This window comes from Paramisgurnus dabryanus, chromosome 11 (assembly GCF_030506205.2).
Source record: "Paramisgurnus dabryanus chromosome 11, PD_genome_1.1, whole genome shotgun sequence".
In the NCBI taxonomy this organism is placed as follows: Eukaryota; Metazoa; Chordata; class Actinopteri; order Cypriniformes; family Cobitidae; genus Paramisgurnus; species Paramisgurnus dabryanus.
In genome coordinates this window covers 3502248-3521526 of record NC_133347.1, presented here as the reverse complement: position 1 = coordinate 3521526, position 19279 = coordinate 3502248, and the positions used below count along the sequence as shown (strand labels likewise).

Below are 19279 nucleotides of genomic sequence, written 5' to 3'. Positions count from 1 at the left end.
ATCCTTTTTGGTTCCACAAAGTACAATTTAGGAAGTTTTAAAGATATATTTTTTTTTACCTTTTTAAAATTTTAAGAACCTTTCTTCACTACCAAGAAATATCGGTCCCTAGATGTGGCTCAGGTCTGTCTTCATATTGTTTATGGTTTTATTCCAGTCACCACACTGATTTTGCAGCAGCTTTATATAAATTTTTCAATAAAAATTGTGGGGATTTTTTTGTGGAAAGCTACAAAAATGACTTGAATTGGCAAGCACAGGATTCTTCTTTCAAACTACTACACCTGTAAAAACATTTAATTACTTTCTATGACTCAAGGGTATACCACAGACAACATTCAGTACACATTTTTATTACCTTTCTGAGTCTCTTTATTTCATTTAACAATGTATAATAGTAAACCTCAAAGTTTTATTTAGGAAAAAAAAATGCACTGAAATTCAATAAACATTGCATTATCTTAAGAAAATCCATCAAATTAACTACAGGCAAACTAACAATTATTATTGTAAAGTTTAGTTATTTATTCAGTTGTGGCGTCAGGTGCGAGTGATTTCAATGATAAGTCAATGTGGAGGTGCGAATGAGGCGTTTAGCGCTTCGCAGTAGAAACGAATCCGCCTCAACTCGCGTGTTTGCCACGACAACGCTCAATTTGCGCCATTTGCAAAAACTAGAGACGCGAATGGCACAAATTGAGCGTTGCCGTGGCAAACGCGCAAGTTGAAAAATTTGAACTTTGGCGGAAAAACATGCCGCGTTAACCAATGAGGAACTTGCTGTAGTTGTGACCTGATTACAGGAAGCGAGCGGAGTCGCATAAGCCCCTCCTATGACGCGAATTTCCACGTGAATGTCTCGATGACAGGAATTTCATGCACGGCTTTCACTTGCGAATGAAGCGAGTAAACTCAAAATGTTCAAGCGGCAAACTAGACACGGTAGACACAAATTTGACGCTGGTGTGAACCCACAGTTAGGAAATCTCTCTCTCTCTCTCTCTCTCTCTCTCTCTCTCTCTCTGACACAGGCACGTAGAGAGAGAGAGAGGTACGTAGAGCCTGGCCGATAAAGGATTTTAAAGGCCGATACCGATACAAATGTTTGTTGGTTTTAAAATCTGATATTCCGATATATCGGCCGATTTTTTTTTTCAGAAACGCGCAACAAAACATTAACAGATTTCGCTTACATTAGTTATTTGTAGTTACAGTATTTATGAGTTTTAACTAAAATAATATGATAATGCATTTTAAAAAGAAACTTGATTCTTTATATTGTCACAACAGAAAAGAGGAACATCAAAATATATTAAAGTTCTGATAAATAAAATGTATAAAAATACAAACTTAAGATATGAAACGTAAAGGCCTTTGAACAAAAACAACAACAACCAAATCAAAGTTACCAGTTTTAAAAGACTTGGTTCATAAAAATAACTTTGAACAGGACTGGAGACAAATTCTGTTAAGTTCTGATAAATAACAACAACAGCAAAATATAAATTGCTGATCACTTGACTCGACTAGCAGTGGCTAGAAGCCTAAATCTGGACCCCACCAGCAGCTACTGGTTCAGAGCGCTTTGTCAAAAACACCAACAGTGAGGAAATCTAATGAAGGCTGGTTCATCCGTTTTTTATATTCATTTATCGGCCATTATGAATACCGATACCGATAGTTTGGAAAATGGCTAATATCGGCCTGCCGATATATCGGTCGCGTTCTAAGAAGTAGTCACTTTACACATGGGCGGATTGACTAAGATTGACAGCTTGCCCATCCAGTCAGATCCATGGAAATAAATTATGCTTAAAGGTGGGGTGCAGGATTTTTGAAAAACACTTTGGAAAAGGGAGTCGGGCTGAGTACCAAAACACACTTGTAGCCAATCAGCAGAAAGGGGCGTGTCTACTAACTGGAATTGTTGTCTGGGTTGCGTATGTGTGGAGCAGGTCTATCAAAAGAAGGTCCAGATTCTATTGGGGTTGGGGCGTGTTTGTTTAGGTGATTTAAAATGTCAACATTGGCTTTCTGAGATCGTGCACCCCGCCTTTAACACAGACCGTGAGTGTTGGCGCTGACACAGGCTGCTTCCAAATAAATACCCACATTTGCGGTCTTGGCCACTCAAGAGCACGTGCACGTAACCGGAAGTTCGTGCGCAAGACTGTCCCATGTCTTAAAACTGGCAAAGTGCAGTGCCATTAACTAAACTAAACTAAAGTCCCATCCGTCGTCTGATTGCTCTTTCACAAGGACTTCTGGGTTGCTAAAATGGGTGGAGCCTGCAGCAGTGCGGGCTTCGCCGAATTTTTTTATTTTTTATTCATTCATAGAAGTCATTTATTTCCAAATATATTTTTGATTTTTAAATCGATTGGTTTATGATGTTGGTATAACTGCAGTTTTGTCTCGTTCTTATCTGACGTAAACTTACTTTAATTAATATTGGTCGTTTCTAAAAAACGAAAGGCTGCATCCTTCGGTGGTTGTAGGCATTTGTTGTCTTATTTCAGAAAAATAACAATTATAAAGTTTACTATTATAATTAGTTAGTCGTAAGCTGTTGTAATATACTTATGACTTGCTAGTGTAATTATCGGTTTATAGAAATAAACCAGGCTTGATGACAGATGCAGCTTGCATATGCGACCTCCGGAGGATGCAGCCTTCCGTTTGAGAAACGTCCATCCATTGCAATACAGATAGATTAAATAACGTCATTTAAACTTGCCATATTTTGACTCTAAGTGAATCGACACCAATGGTGGACCGAACACAGTCCGTCATTTTTCTCTCCCAATTAAGTGGCAGGTCTGTCAAGTTTTACCAAAAGTTTGGAGTTTCCCCTGTTAGGGGAGGGGCCACATTTGCAGCCGCGCCCCCCGACCACACCTAATTCTCTCAAGTTTTTGCTAGCAGTTTAATTTTACTAATTGTTTAAAATTGACCTGCACAAATAGAAATTATAACCATTGGTAAATCTAATAAAAGACAGACAAATTCATCCAAATAAAATAAATTGGTTTGTATATTAAAAAAATACAAATATATCATAATTAAAATGAAATCTGGCCCCAAACATCCCCGTCTGTGCTCAATGTACACACAGGTTAAAAAGTATTTTACATCCTCCTTCGCACCATGCATTTATCAGAGACAGTTATTACCTGCCAATCTGCTGTCATCATTTCTTGCTCTTTTTACCATGGCTTTTACTGCTTTGTAGGATAAAATCCTTCTTGGGAAGACCTGGTAAATTATTTATTCATCATAAAGTTAACATAGTAAGCATCAGTTTTTTTTTTGTTTAGACTATTATAAGGGCAAATCATTTTAAACACATTTACATTCTCATTTCTGAGCCAGCTGTGAGTGACTGATTGTGCTGACAGTGATGTCTCGTGAGTTCAGTGTTGGACAGTTTTGTTGTTTCAACCGTTCGTTCAAACGACGTCATTTAGCGCATCTTGGGTCAAATGGTGCTGCAAATCCGAGGCAAGTTTTAAAAAACTGCAAATTTCGCAGCGTTTGCTTGATTTGCAAAATTCTGCAGGGACTGTTATTCATGTTTATAGCACAAGCGACACAAAGTATTTATGATTAGATGTGTTGAAATGTTGTCTGCTACGTGAAATAATTAGAGATTGAATTACTATTTTTCATTGCACAGCTCACAATATTATTATTTTTATCTCTTAACAGGTTGCTCAGGTAGTCAAACCCTCGAGTTTTGGAGTCCTCACCATTATGACCTTACACGCGCTAATGTTGGACGGTCCCATCGGGATGATCTGGAGTTTAGGCTTAAGCAGCTGTCATTCTAGTACATGGCCACACCTCCTGTGGATGATGTGGGCGTGGCTGAGCTCGTGTTCCTGGGCCCACCAGCACACGCACCCGCATTCTATCAAACTCCTTGGGGACATCACGCTGGGCGGTCTGTTTCCGGTTCATTCCAGGGGTCCCGCCGGGGTCCCGTGCGGGGAAATAAAGAAGGAAAAAGGAATCCATCGTATGGAGGCCATGCTGTACGCATTGGACCAGATCAACAGCGACCCGGACCTGCTACCCAACATTACGCTAGGGGCCCGGATTCTTGACACGTGTTCCAGAGACACTTACGCTCTTGAGCAGTCTCTTACGTTTGTCCAAGCGCTTATTCAGAAAGACACATCTGATATACGATGCTCCAACGGGGAACAACCAATCATACGCAAGCCCGAGCGAGTGGTGGGTGTGATAGGGGCGTCAGCCAGTTCGGTGTCTATCATGGTGGCCAATGTGCTGCGATTATTTGAGGTGAGATTTCATAGTAAACTTAAAGGCGGAGTCCATGATGTTTGAAAGCCAGTGTTGATATTTGAAATCGCCTAAACAAACACGCCCCTACCCCAATAGAATCTGGACCTTCTGTTGATAGACCCGCCCCACACATACGCAACCCGGCATTTGATTTGATTTGATTGGCTATAAGTGTGTTTTGGTAGTCGGCCCGTCTCCTTTTCCAAACCGTTTTTCAAACATCGTGGACTCCGCCTTTAAGTAAGTTAATATAGTGAGGTTTGAACATCCAAATCTGACATTCAAACATAATTTGAAATACAATTACGTTGTATTTATGTTTTTTTGTTTTTTTTTGAAAAACTACAAAACAAGGTTGTAATAAAATGTGAGCATATCTGTGAAATCCAGGTTTATGTTTGAAAACCTAATAATGAGATTTGGAGCATCGAAGATAGATTTTACATTAATTTCAATTGTTAACATAAGCTCTAAAGATTATATTTTACTGAATGTTCTTTACATTATGTAGGATAAGTTTCAATAAATCACAATAAAGGACTTTAGCTGGGTTTTTACCGACAGGGTCACATATAAGAAATATAATAAACAATCCTGCACTCTTTCGACTATATAAAACAAGCAGATTTGGGACAGATTTCCTTTCAGATTGCTTCCAGTGAAACACATGAGATGCTCTGGAAGATTCTCAGATCATGCTGGGATAACATGGATCATCAGGTTTTAAAGTCCATGCCAGCTCGAGTGCAGCTGTCTTTATTGAGGAGGCAAACCAAACCAAATACAAAACAAATCATAAAAACTAATTTTCTAATAAAATAACAGCTTATGATTGTTAGAATAAATCCATATCACCATTATGTTAAATTGACCGGAGCATCAGAGATTACATGCAGGATCCTGGGAGAAGACAAGCACACTGACTTGTTGCTTAAAGGGGACATTTCACAAGACATTTTTAAAGATGTTAAATAAATCTTTGGTGTTCCCAGAGTACATATGTGAAGTTCTAGCTCAAAATACCATCTAGATCATTTATTAAAGCGTGTTAAAATTGCCACTTTGTAGGTGTGAGCATAAATGTGCCAGTTTCATGTACGTCTCTGCACTAAATGGCAGTGGTGTGGTTGTAGATTAAGGTGTGGTATTATCCCCTTCTGACATCACAAGGGGAGCCAAATTTCAATAACCTATTTTTTCACATACTTGCAGAATAGTTTACTAAAACGAAGTTACTGCGTTGATCTTTTTCACATTTTCTAGGTTAGACCCAGTTATAGCTCTTAAAGGTGCAGTGTGTAAATTTTAGCGGCATCTAGTGGTGACGTTGCGAATTGCAACCAACGGCTCAGTCCACTGCTCACCTCTCGCTTTTGAAACACATAGAGAAGCTATGGTAGCCGCCACCGGACAAGCATGTCATCGTCGGAGACAACTTAGTAAAAAAGTTTGTCCATTAAGGGCTTCTGTAGAAACATGGCGGCACAAAATGGCGACTTCCATGTAAGGGGACCCTATATAAAACGTCTCATTCTAAGGTAATAAACACATAACGGTTCATTATGAAAGGTCTTTATACACCATATTTTTGTATATTATTTTGGATTTTGTCAAGCAATCCTTTTGCACACTGCACCTTTAAACCTTGAAAAAGTCTGATTTTCATGATATGTCTCCTTTAATGCTGACTTTATTGTGGGGTTACAAAGCAGGGGGGCTCTCCTGATTTTACCACGTGGTTGATGTCCTCAGGGCAACAATATGTTGACCCTGGGCAACATTTCAATCAACCAATCAGATTTCAGAAATAAGTTTACAGTTTGTTTTAAGTTTAAGCTTACAACCAGGATTAGGTGTTTCTAGACATTTGCTTTTCACTTATCATGTCCCTCTGATTTTAGGGTTTGGTTATGGTTAGGGTTTGGGGTGAGTTTAGGTTTTATTTAGAAAAATGTTGTCCTTGGGTAAACATAATATGATACCCTGAGGACATCAACCACTTGGCAAAATCAGTTTAAGCGTTACAGGTGCTTTTAAAGAGTGTCAGAGTGGGGTCTTTAAACAAAAACATATGTTCTGTATACGTGGCATATAGGCAGAAATGAACATCTGGAATTAATAAAATGACCTCATAGACATGGCAGTATGGAAAAATACAGCGAATCATTTATCATTTGTGTGAGTGAAACATTTAATCATAACAATGATGTGCAATGGAAAAACAATAGGGCTACATTACACACATCTTGCATTGGTGGACTCAGGCTTTTTTATATTTATGCATATTTCTCGAACTCTGACACATCAGGTGTACAGACTTTAGGATTACAACATCAAACTACTTTTAAGTTTAACTTTAATCTGCTCAATGCTTAAATGTAAATGTAACCTCTAGAATGATATTTGTTTGACAGAAATGTTGTTAGAGGACTAACAAATGATGGCATTGCATGGTTTTATTTACTCAAATTTTCTTCATAGGGTCACAAGTTTTTTTTTTCTAAAGGAACGGTTCACCCCAAAATTAATTTTTTTTTCATAATTGACTCACTCCCGGCATTTTATTTTATACAACTAAAGGATACTCTTTCACCTTTTAAGAATTTTGATCCTGTTTAATTTCAATCTTTGATGAATGATGTTACTCGGTCAATATTACAGATATCAAGATTATATTTTCACAGAATGTTCTTTACACCATGTAGAATTGTAAACAGTTACACAATAAAAAAAACTTGGGTGGGTTTTCACAGAGTGGGTTGTCACATTTAAGTTGTCGAATCTCTCACCTTAAAATGCCACCTTGATGCACCACCGAGGTCCGACTTTATTGATGTCAGACGGCATTGCTTTTTATGTGACCTTTCGGTGCTGGTGGCTGTTGTGACCGATCTGCTTTTGAAAGGAAAATAACCACAGCGAAATGATGACAAACGTTGCAATTTTGGGTGAACTGTTCCTTTAATTGTGTGTTTGCCAAACTGCTTTGAAATGGATGCTTGACAGGATCTTGATGCCCGTGGGCCAGGACCCACAGTTAATTGACAATAAGGATTTAAAGAGAGCGACTAATCATGTTGTCAGCCTCTGGCTCTCTTCTGTCCTGTAGGCCTTTGAAAATTACTTTAGCTTTGTCTTAAATCCAGCAAGCATTTAGACAGATTTGTATTCCCTAAAGCTCTCTGTTTTCATTTTGTGAGGTGTTATACCAAAGTTTAAGTGTTGAAATGAAAGCTGTGGTAGTAGATTGTGCAGACAGTGATGCTGCTGTTTACTCGCCGTTTTTTTCCCAAACTTTTTTGCTGTGAAGCACAAAAGGTAATTTTTTAATATCTTGACTAAATAGGAGTCAGGTTATTTTGTTGTGATTCACAGAAGAAAGTACTTTGGGTTTTTAGCAACATTAGGGTTAGTAAATCGTGACAGTAATTTTATTTTGAATAAACTACCTTTTACATTCAACTAACAATGGTGTTCAATTTTAATATGAAGGCTTTGAGAATGGCCAAATGAACATTGCATGGGCTGGCAGTACAAAGCTCCACGTTTTGCTGAAAACGTTTCATCTTCAATGATGTGTGGCATGGTGGGGAATAACTATCATCATATCATTAAATTCATAAGAAGTAATCACTTTAAATGATCCTCATCCAAACATGTAGAGCTTTGAAACCCCCCGCTATTAAATTTCGTTTTATTGCACTAAATTTACATTGAGCTAATTACACTTAAATGTCTGTGGACAAGTTTTTTGTGCTAAATTTTAAACTAAATAATAATCCTGAATCAAACTGACCCCAGAACCCATTTCAGTGCAATTATATGTGCTAAACATTTCATTTAACGTTTTGAAAGTAAGTCTTGCATATGCATAAAGGAAACTGTGACTCAAACTGTTTTGCTTATCTGAAACATTGGCGAGCACCATTGTTGATGGATCTAGCTCAGTTTGCATGGAGATTAGCGAGCAAACATATGTATTCAGTTTTTTGTGGCTTAAACAAAAGCAAAGAGATGCCAAGAAGACGCTTGACCAGAATTCTACCCTTAACCCTCCCAAAAATGGTCAAACATTTCATTTTTAGCAAACAAAAGAGGGGGAGTTTTGAAAAAGAGGATTAGGAAGTAAGTTCCTCCCAAATGGCCGATATTTGGTGTCTTCAGCTTGCAGCTCAGTATTGAACTTTTCTGTCTAAGAATGCAAGGCTCGCTGGCATTGGAGAGATTATATGAAAAATAAGCAATCTGTGTAACAAATGCTGTGATTTTCTCTGGAGTGTAAACTCATTGAAAGGGCTCATATCATCAGGTTCCTCAAAGTCTTGAATCCTTCCTACATACGTTTGGAGAGGAATGAGAGGCAACCATATTGTTTTGAGCACACATAAAGTTTTTTTTATCTTGTTTATAAGGTGAAATGGGAAATTGATTTTATGAGAGTCGACCGAGTGACAGACTAATAAAGCTTTTTTTGGTTCTTCTCTAATGGAACAAGACAGAAAGTGAGATGGGTCTACTATACAATCCAATGAAAAGCTTTATTAAATGTCGCATTGCTGTGTGAGTTCTGCTGGCACAGGTTTTGTGCATTATTTAGTCTAGATGTGAATATAAGCTTTGAAGATTAATTGGTCTTAATAATTTAGCTTTGACAAACCAAATGTTTATGAACCATAAGAATTTTGTAAAAGACAGAAATTGAAAGCAATATTTCTTTAACCCATGGTGAAAAAGTACTGTAGTATACTTCCATAGTGTACTTAAAGTGCTTTATGTTCGCGCACTAATTTTGTACTTAATATACAAAAAATTCTTCTTTAGTACTTCTTAAGATGTTCTTATAAGATCATTTAAGTGTACTTCACTGTGCTATTTTGAGACACCATAAATATGAACTAAAATGTGTTTTAAAAATTTATTACCACTTGTAGTAAACTTGAACCCATCTTTGTATGAAAGCTGAGTTCAAGTTTAATACAAGTATTAACTAATTACATTTTTTAATACAGAGATAGTATGTTAAAAGTGCATTTTAGTTCATATTCATGGTGTCTCAAAATAGCACAGTGAAGTTAGATAATCTTAAGAACATCTTAAGAAGTACTAAAGATACATTTTTAGTATATTAAAGGTAGGGTAACAGATTTGATCCTGAAACATTTTTAGTTATGCTGGTTAAAAGTCTCCTCACATTCTGATAGCAATCACTGTGTTAAGTTGTTTAAATGTATTTGTAAAAATTTATGTCATCTGTGAAAGGCGTAGGACCAAAAAATTTTCAACAAATCATAGATTTCGGTCCGAACGGACGTTTCCTTTTATGTCCCTCATACGTAAGCGTAATTTGAATTCCCACCGCCCAGCGAGTCCACGCAGATACGTCATCGGCGCGTTCACGTGCGCTCTGTCTGTAAACAGAGAGAACAGCAAACTTTTCTGCTGAATTGACAACCTACACAGGAGCAACAAAACTAAATGCATCTTTTATAACAACAACAGCAAAAACTGCCTGGATCAACAAGAGCAAAAACCCAAATTAACATCTGTAACTTTACTGCTTTACCGCGAGATGAAAACAGCTGCAGGAGGCAAAGGGTCTGAAAGGGTCGTTGCACTGTTTATTTTGGTAAGGTAGGTACGCGATATGTTTGTATTGAGATGGATTCAGATATTCTACTTTGATGAAACGTTGTGTTGCTTATGAAATTTGTGTTCGTTTTCCGGATTAGCATAACGATATAGTTACTACGTCTACACAATCGAACGTGTGCTTAAACTAATTCTGATGTAAACCAGTTGTTTATGTTGGTTATTTTGGAAATGTTATTCACTTTGTACTGCAAAGTTTTCTCACTGGTGAATGAGACATGAGACGTGACCGTCTGATCTGTGCGTGTTCATGTGTTATGAAAGAAGCGTGACTTTGGAGAGCGATTTGACTTGAGGGTGGGATCGGGTTTTCATTGCTAGGCGGCTACCGTTAGCATTTTTCAAAATGTGTTACCCTACCTTTAAGTACAAAATCATATGACGTTGCTAAAAGAACATTATTTTGTGTATTTGTTATAATGCAATATGTTTACGCGGTTTAAGGTTAAAAAACATAATGCATAACAATTAATCACAACTAATCGTATGCAGAATAAAAGTTTTTGTTTACATCATATATGTGTGTGTACTATGTATAATAATTATGAATAAACACACACACACATGCATGTATATATTTAAGAAAAATGTACTTGTTTATATTTGGGCTGTCAATCGATTAAAATGTTTAATCTAGATTAATCGCATGATTGTTAACTCAATCGCAACATTTTTATCTGTTCTATATCCACCTTAATTTAACACTTATACATTTTTTAAATACTGGAATCAACATGGGCATGGACAAATATGGATTCTTTATGCAAATAAATGTTTAATATTAGTGAAAGAGTCAGCAAAGTTAATTTTGAGAAAAATCGAGTTAAATACATTTTAGGGTTAAGAAACACAATCACTACATCTATACCTTAAAATCATTGTTAAAATTAATAGATTTGGCACACACATATTCAAAAGTAATATCTATATATGTTCAACTTTTTTCTTTCTTTTATTGTTTAATTGACATTGAGACAGACGGCTTTAAGATAGACTGTAATGCAAGGATCTATATAATCTTACACATCAGATATTTTTGACATAACAGATTATATCTGCATTTATTCCTGTCAAAACAGATATTTTTAAAACTGTAAATCTTTATGCATATATCAGTGTCACGTGCTTCAGATCTGTCAAACGTTTTTGAATCTTGTCGCTCTCAGTAACTCTTTAAACATCAATCAGGTCCTGAACTTTATCTCTCTTATTAATTTTTTTAACATCAAGCAAGTCCAACACTTTATTTTCTAATTCCTGCATGTTTTAAAACCCAAACCAAAATCTCAGATGCACAAGTGGATGGACACGCATCATTTATATCAGTACACCTATCAGAAAATAAAAATCATTTTAGACGTTTGATGACTATTTAAGGCTGTGTCTCAATTTATCCAAAAATAACTAAAACTAGTAATTAGATAAACGATAATCTTACGTTCAATGTTTGCGGAAATACAATTGGAAAAAAACAATTTGTGGCATGTGAGAATCGGTTTTGAATCAACCACAGAAAAAAGATTTGCTCAGCCCTAATATTTATATATAATTTATCTTATATATTAATACTTAATATATACATATTTTTATTTCTTAAAATTATGCATGCATGTGTGTGTGTGTTTATGTATACTTATTACACGGCTCTCTGGAATGCTTGATTCTGATTGGTCAGTTGAGACATTTGCAGGTTCGTTCTTTTCAAATAATAACCGCTCTAAAGTAATAATGCATAGCCGGTACTACTTGTATGTTTTAAATTCCTCCGCGCCAACAAAGATTACTGTTTGGCGCCATCTTGTGACAAACACTGGACAACCACAATTAAGAAGGAAAAAGTTTGACATTCATTTTAACATCTACGGAAAAAACAAAACATTTAAACAGTGGATAGAACAACGAACAACGACTGAACGACTGAACTTGACAAAATAGAGCATGACAGCTACGAAGCCAACACACAAAAAAATACAGAATGGACATTAAAACTTCTCAAAAACTGGTTAAAGAGAAAAAAATGGAGACAGAAAAGTATTAAGCAGAGGATCTTAATAAGGTATTACGATCATTTTATGCATCTGTGCAAAGTTTCGCGGAAGGATAAAAATGTTAATTTAAAACAAATATGCCAATAAAATGTTTCAAATTCATATTCATGTCCAGTTTTTTTTCTTATGTGACAAGTAGCCGTGTAATAAGCGGGATAATGTAGAGGCAGCCGGTAGTTATTGAGAAATAAGCCCCTTCAGTGTGATACATTAAAGACCCTCCGCTTCGCGTCGGGTCCTGATCACACTGTCGGGGCTTATTTCCCAATAACTACCGGCTGCCTCTACATTATCCCTTACTTTGTTATTAAACACAGTACACACACATTTATGATGTAAACAAAAACTTATTCTGGAAACAATTAGTTGCGATTAATCGTTATGCAGCCCTACATAGCGTACATTTTTGTTGTTCCTCTATGCACAGCCTTTCTGAAACACGTCAATTTTGACAGCTCATCAATCTGAAAAGTGATTGGTAGGATTATTTTCAAGGATTCTGATTCCATCGCTCTACTATGATGCTAGTATGTTTTTCAAAGAGTAGCGTTAAAACAGAAAATTAAGATGTTTACATACACAACATTTTCTGAACAAGATTTCAAAGGAAGTTATCCCATTGTGCTTTTAAATGACAGAAAGGTTTTAAACAATAGACTGAGCGTGTGCAGACAGCTGTCGGTAGTCAACCCTCTAATTAAACACGTGTGGAATAAAGTCTGAAACGGATGCAGAACAAAAGCAGAGATACAGCCGATCCACGGCCGTGTATCTTCATTAAATGGACAATTTTCGCTTGTATGATGAGAAGCGTTGAACCACTAAGACTGATTATTCCAGTCTACAGATTGCTTGGTGAAGCATGGACAAAGGTTCGACAACCACATCTTTCCATTTACCCTGTTTTATGTTTATGTAAATATGCTTGGGACGGTTTCAAATGGGCTTGGAGTGTTCATTTAGCCCATGTTTGGCATTCGAAGAGGCTGTTATTTCACCGATGTTATTCACAGCCGATCGTTACGATGTGTTTGATGTGTCAGAACATTATGAAAATATCATGAGACAGATTGTGAGCACAAGTTCTGGAAGTTTCTTTGATGTTTCTGAACACCTGTTGATGGATTTGAGCTCTCGTGTGTTCTGTGGTTGTTGGATGGTTTTCAAATTAATCCACTACACTAGTTAAAGTATGTACTTAGCTGCTGAGGGAAAAGCATGCACTTTTAACCATATAAAGTTTCAGATAGAGTTAGGCTACTGTATACATACTGACGGCTGTTATTTGTGATCCTGCCTGTGAAATCCCACTGTGTTATACTTAAACTCAAAATGTGAAGAATATTTAGTGAAAATATAATATTGATATCTTTAATTTTAACTGCGATCATCTCAGAGATCAGATTTAAAAATAGTAAGTAAAACGATTGAAACGTCACATGGTTGTTGTCACATGGCCTGATGTTGCATGTAACTTAATCGGCTTAATGTTACATGTAACTTAATCGGCTATCGTCTTTGAAATTATTTTTTTTGTAAAAACATCCCAACTATATGAAGTCTTATTAAATAAAAGCCAGAAAATAGATGTTAAAGTCCCCACCCTGCTGAAAAAAACAGCATACCAGCAAATGTTGTGTTTTAGTGCTGGTTCGCTTGTGAACACCAGCTAAACCAGCACCAAACCCGCATTAGCACCAGCATCCCATGCTGGTCATACCAGCAAGACCAGCATATGTTGTGTTTTGGTGCTGGTATGCTGGTGACCACCAGCTAAACAAGCATCAAACCAGCTTAGACCAGCATAATTCCCATCGAACAGCTTTCATAGGAATTCTGTTTGAAATATAAACAGGGAGCGTCTTTGAGATATATTTTTTTATTGTGATTTCTTTAGAATGAGCCATTTTTATCTACATACACCGCCGATCTCCTTACATGGAAGTTGCCATTTTACGCCACCATGTGTTTACAGTAACCCTAAATGGACAAACTTCATAGGAATTCTGTTTGATTCTGTTTGTTAACTAATCCCATATTTGAAAACTACAATACTAATTTTCCAAAAGAAACACAATTAAAATGTGTCAAAAGTGAAAATGTAACATTATTTATACAAAATTTGTGCTCCAGCTGCTTTCTTGGCCACCATTTTATTTAGTCAAACTTGACCAGGCTTGACCAATCACATTCCCCGCGCACGCACGCACGCACGCAGACATGCAAAGAACTGTGTGAAGGTATCTCAGAATACAAGAAGTAAAGCAAACATTGGATTTGGACGTGCCTGGATGCCTTCCTGGCTTGGAATGCTACCTCCAAGGGGTATATCGCATATGCCAAGAAATATATATTTTCAAATAATTTAAAATATTTTTCAAAATATACAAAAATGTATTTTTCAACAGTATATTTTTTTAAATAAATTTTAAAAATAAATATATTTTAAAGTATTTATATTCATGTTGCATTGGAATTTGGAAAGAAAACTTTGTGTTACAAACCTGTGAACATTTTTGAAACATGGTTTGATCATGGTTGGAAAAGGTTAAAATTAAGTATTTTTGAACTGCAGAAATTTTAGATTTCATACATACTTTACAAACTTTCATATTTTGGCCAAGAAAATAATAGTTTTTTGTTGTGTTGTAAATTAGAAGTGTAGGCTACTTGCTGCACCTGAAATACATTTTGAAATATATTAATATTAAAAACTAAATATATTTTCAAATTTATTTAATTAAGCTTTATTTTCTACAAAATATATTAAAAAAATTTTGCCCAGAGAAATATATTTTGGTGTATGGAATCAAAAGAAGAAAACAGTAGGCGTGGCTTGTGTTTTCAACTGCGAGCTGATTGGATATAGAAAAGTAGGTGTTTAATTGACGGTTTCAGCAGTAACAACATAAACACACGGCTTTCGTGGTCATCACGTTACTTCCGGTAAACTCTGCGAAGAATAAATAAAGTCCTTTTAAAGTAGTTTATTTATATAACAAGCAAAATAAACAACACGTAGATTACATAGGAACCCAAAACATTTGTTATATTCGATGAGGTATTTGTTTAAGAGTTCAGTTTCAGCAACTAGTCAGACCATTAAACAAACAAAAACCGGAAGTAAAGTTCGGACCAGACGCTTATCGCGTCACCGCATGTGTGGTCTATTCTGAAATAGAAACAAGTTGGAGGGGGCGGGGTTAATGGATGCTCCGGCCAAGCCGTCAAGCGGACGTCATCAGAGAAGGAGAGGATGAAAGAACATTTTCAGATTTTGATTAAAGTTTATGAGGGCACGTATATTAAAAATAAAAAACCCACACAGATAAATTGTTTAACGAACAATGCAATATTCTAGGGAAAAAAGTCAGTTTTGATTTCATAGGGACTATAAGCAAATTGCATTGTGGGATTTTGTACAGTGTGCTCTGTTATAAACTACACATTTTGTAAATGTATTATAGTAGATTATTATGATATTCTGTCAATACAAAATATTTGCATAAAATACAGCAGATAAAGAGTATGTAAATATGCCATTTTGTACACAGTTTATAAACGCACAACATGCGTCATGTTCAGACACACACGCTGTCATGTGGATTGCAGAGCATTCACAGATCTTCTAATAAAAGAGCCACAAACTGTAAGCCGTATGCAGTAAAATTCAGTACTTCAGCAGGACACAGTTGCATAATCGTGAAAGTCTCTGTGGCCACTCGGGCTGCATGGGTCCCTGAACCAAACCCCATGTTTTTTTAATGATAAGACTTAGTGCTTTGCTTCATGAAACAGCTCTGGGTACTTAATTTTTAACATCTTATCTTTATATGGCTTAAAACTCTGCAGAAATCCCTCTCTGTCTCTGTTGGTTTTATGAGATGAGATGTTTTATATCCAGGCTGATTGTCTCTCACCAGAGAGATGGGAAGAGATAAAGGACAGTAAAACAGTGAATATTATTGTGGTTTAAGCAGCGTATGTGGGACAGATATCCATTTGACATCAGCACGAGTACAGTATGTATTTGTTTAAAGTTTATTTTTATAAAGCTTGCGACTAATTAGCCAAACAGAATGATGAAAGATTGAGGAGAGGACGCACGACACAGAAATCTGAGCTGCATAAATATTACAAGGATTTCAGTGAACTCCGAGTCTCCCCTGCGAGACATTTTTTAGTCGGTCTAAAACCTAACACAAATTATTTACAGTCTTTTTTTCTTTCACAGGAAAACCTCCCATCTTGTACAACACAACCTACTGCAGATATATAGTTTATACATGTACATAGACACAAATGCATGGCCAGTGCATTGTAAACATTTTTGCACTACTGTGAGGTAACAAACCGTATTTTAGGGAGCGACATGGTTGTCTTCAAATGCCTGTGGCAATAATCCTAACAAATTTAAGTAAATAAGACATAAATGAGAAAATTAAGAATGAGAATGCAGCCTGTGTTTATGTTATAAATTGAAATCTGACATATGTGATCGATATTCTGATATGCGTCTGTGAAATTCAAATTAAAGTCTCATAATCTGATGATGAGATTAAAGGTGCAGTGCGTACATTTTAGGAGGATTTCTTGACAGATATGCAATATAATCTACATAACTATATTTGCAGTGGTGTATAAAGACCTTTCATAACTGTTATGTTTTTATTACCTTAGAATGAGCCATTTTTATCTACATACACCACGGGTCCACTTACATGGAAGTCGCCATTTTATGCCACCACGTGTCTACAGTAGCCCTAAATGGACAACCGCCTACAGAGCACGTCTCTGATGACGACATGTTAGTCCTGTACAGGCTACCGTAGCTACTTTATTTGTTTTTCGAAAGGGAGGGATGAGCAGTTAACCGAGCCATTGGTTGCAATTCATAACCTCACCACTAGATGCCGCTAAAATCTACACACTGCACCTTTAAGAGCATCAAGTTTGATTTTAATCTTTGGCGTGATCTTACTCAAGTCAGTTTTAAAGATATCAAGGTTATATTTTTACAGAATGTTCTTTACGTTATGTAGGTTGATTTTATGCAAAAATCACAATAAAATGATTTCAGCTGTGTTTTCACAGACTGGGTCACATATCATATTACGTTTGCATATCCAGGAGCATTTGCATTCATATACTTGTGTACGCTAGGGTATATTTGGGTACTAAATGACAATTTCTTCATTCATTAAGCAGACTCTGTGGGTCTAGAAAACATATCAACACAAGACAGCTTTTAGGCGCACAATTAGAGGACCTTTTGGTACAATAAGCTGTTCAGACAGCTCAAATTGAGTCTGTAAAAGAAAGTGATAAAGAAAGGAGAAGTAGAAAGCAGTGCCTTTTCAAATAACCATAACAAAAGTTTGACGGTCAGAGCGCCGCTGAAGAGCAAAATCGCTTCTGTCTGCAAATTAGTCATTTAAAACATTGCATACAGTGGGTCAATGGTGGATTATGTTTTGATTAAAGATTTCTAGAGTTTTCTTTGTGAATAAATCATCATTACATTAGATGTTTAAAAAAAACAGAGTTTCGTCAGGCATCTTTTGTGCTCAGAGTTTTCTTTAATTGCTGTTATTTGGAGGTAAATGGTCAGTAATTGTTCTGATGTCTTTAGCAGTTCATTCAAGTGAGAAAAGCGTGGTTATTTATTGTTAAGCTTGAGGAAATGCTTTTGTGTGAACTTTCTTGTGTCAGTTGCTGTTATTATGTGTTGAGACACTGCATAATCTGGTTGTCAGTAGTACACTTTTCACTTCCCCGTGTGAAGTGCGTTTGGTCTTTCCTACTTACCGGCAGATTTATTTATGTGGAACCTTCCTTTAGTTGTTTGGTACAGCACAGTACAGCTTGTGTGCATGTCTGGGGTTATATTAGAGTTGTGCACAATTTTTGCTTATTGTAATTGTAAATGTATTCTTTATTGAAATATTTTCTAATATTTTCAGCACACCACCAACTCTGGAGTAAACAGAAGTCTGTGTAATGTCCAATATAAACTCTTTCACCGCCATTGACGAGATATCTCGTCAATTAAGAGAAAACGCTTCCCCGCCAATGACGAGATTTTCCGTCTTTCCGCAATACCGCTATTATCCACCAGGTGGCGCCCTTCCGCAATTTTTTAAAACCGGAAGTATTGCCCTATGGCAAGCTGCTGCATGTCCGTGTCTGTTTTAAAGATCGCTCTGAATGGGATCTCTATGAAAAGTCCGTCACAAATATGGAATTATTTTTGCTTTTTGCTCAAAATATGGTGTTTTTGCAAAAACCTACCCATATTCAAAAGCTGATTGCAAAAGAACCACTAAAGGTAGGATGAAACGGTTTTTTTTGTTTGAAAGCAGAGGGTCTGTTCTTTCATTTGGTATATTGTATGTTTATATGTTTAAAGAAGAACATTTTCTGGAAGACATTAAACTTTGATGAAAATCATGAAAGTATAGTGGTTGTTGCTAAGGTGTCGTGATTGTTTTGCATGTTGCTAAGCAGTTGCTAGGGTGTAGCGGTGGTTGCTAAGGTGTTGTGAGTGTTTTGCATAAAGCTAAGTAGTTGCTAGGGTGTAGTGTTGGTTGTTAAGGTGTCGTGAGTGTTTTGCATGTTGCTAAGCAGTTGCTAGGGTGTAGTGGTGGTTGCTAAGGTGTCGTGAGTGTTTCGCATGTTGCTAAGCAGTTGCTAAGGTGTAGTGGTAGTTGATAAAGTGTCGTGAGTGTTTTGCATGTTGCTAAGCAGTTGCTAGGGTGTAGTGGTTGTTGCTAAGGTGTCGTGAGTGTTTCGCATGTTGCTAAGCAGTTGCTAGGGTGTAGTGGTGGTTGCTAAAGTGTCATGAGTGTTTTGCATGTCGCTAAGCAGTTTCTAGGGTGAAGTGGTCGTTGCTAAGGTGTCATGATTGTTTTGCATGTTGCTAAGCAGTTGCTTGGGTGTAGTGGTGGTTGCTATGGTGTCATGAGTGATTTGAATGCAGTTGCTAAGGTGTAGTGGTAGTTGATAAAGTGTCGTGAGTGTTTTGCATGTTGCTAAGCAGTTGCTAGGGTGTAGTGGTTGTTGCTAAGGTGTCGTGAGTGTTTCGCATGTTGCTAAGCAGTTGCTAGGGTGTAGTGGTGGTTGCTAAAGTGTCATGAGTGTTTTGCATGTCGCTAAGCAGTTTCTAGGGTGAAGTGGTCGTTGCTAAGGTGTCATGATTGTTTTGCATGTTGCTAAGCAGTTGCTTGGGTGTAGTGGTGGTTGCTATGGTGTCATGAGTGTTTTGAATGTTGCTA

At 36.7% G+C, this 19279-nt stretch overlaps 1 protein-coding gene across 1 annotated transcript in view; it reads left to right on the top strand.

The window, feature by feature from the left end:
• Positions 1 to 19279, top strand: part of grm6a (glutamate receptor, metabotropic 6a) — a 70549-nt gene that overhangs the window by 13539 nt on the left and 37731 nt on the right. Inside the window, exon 2 of the mRNA XM_065248140.2 lies at positions 3709 to 4305. Within this exon, the coding sequence (XP_065104212.1) occupies positions 3754 to 4305 (552 nt within the window). The 5' untranslated portion in view covers positions 3709 to 3753. The remainder of the gene's footprint in view (positions 1 to 3708; positions 4306 to 19279) is intronic.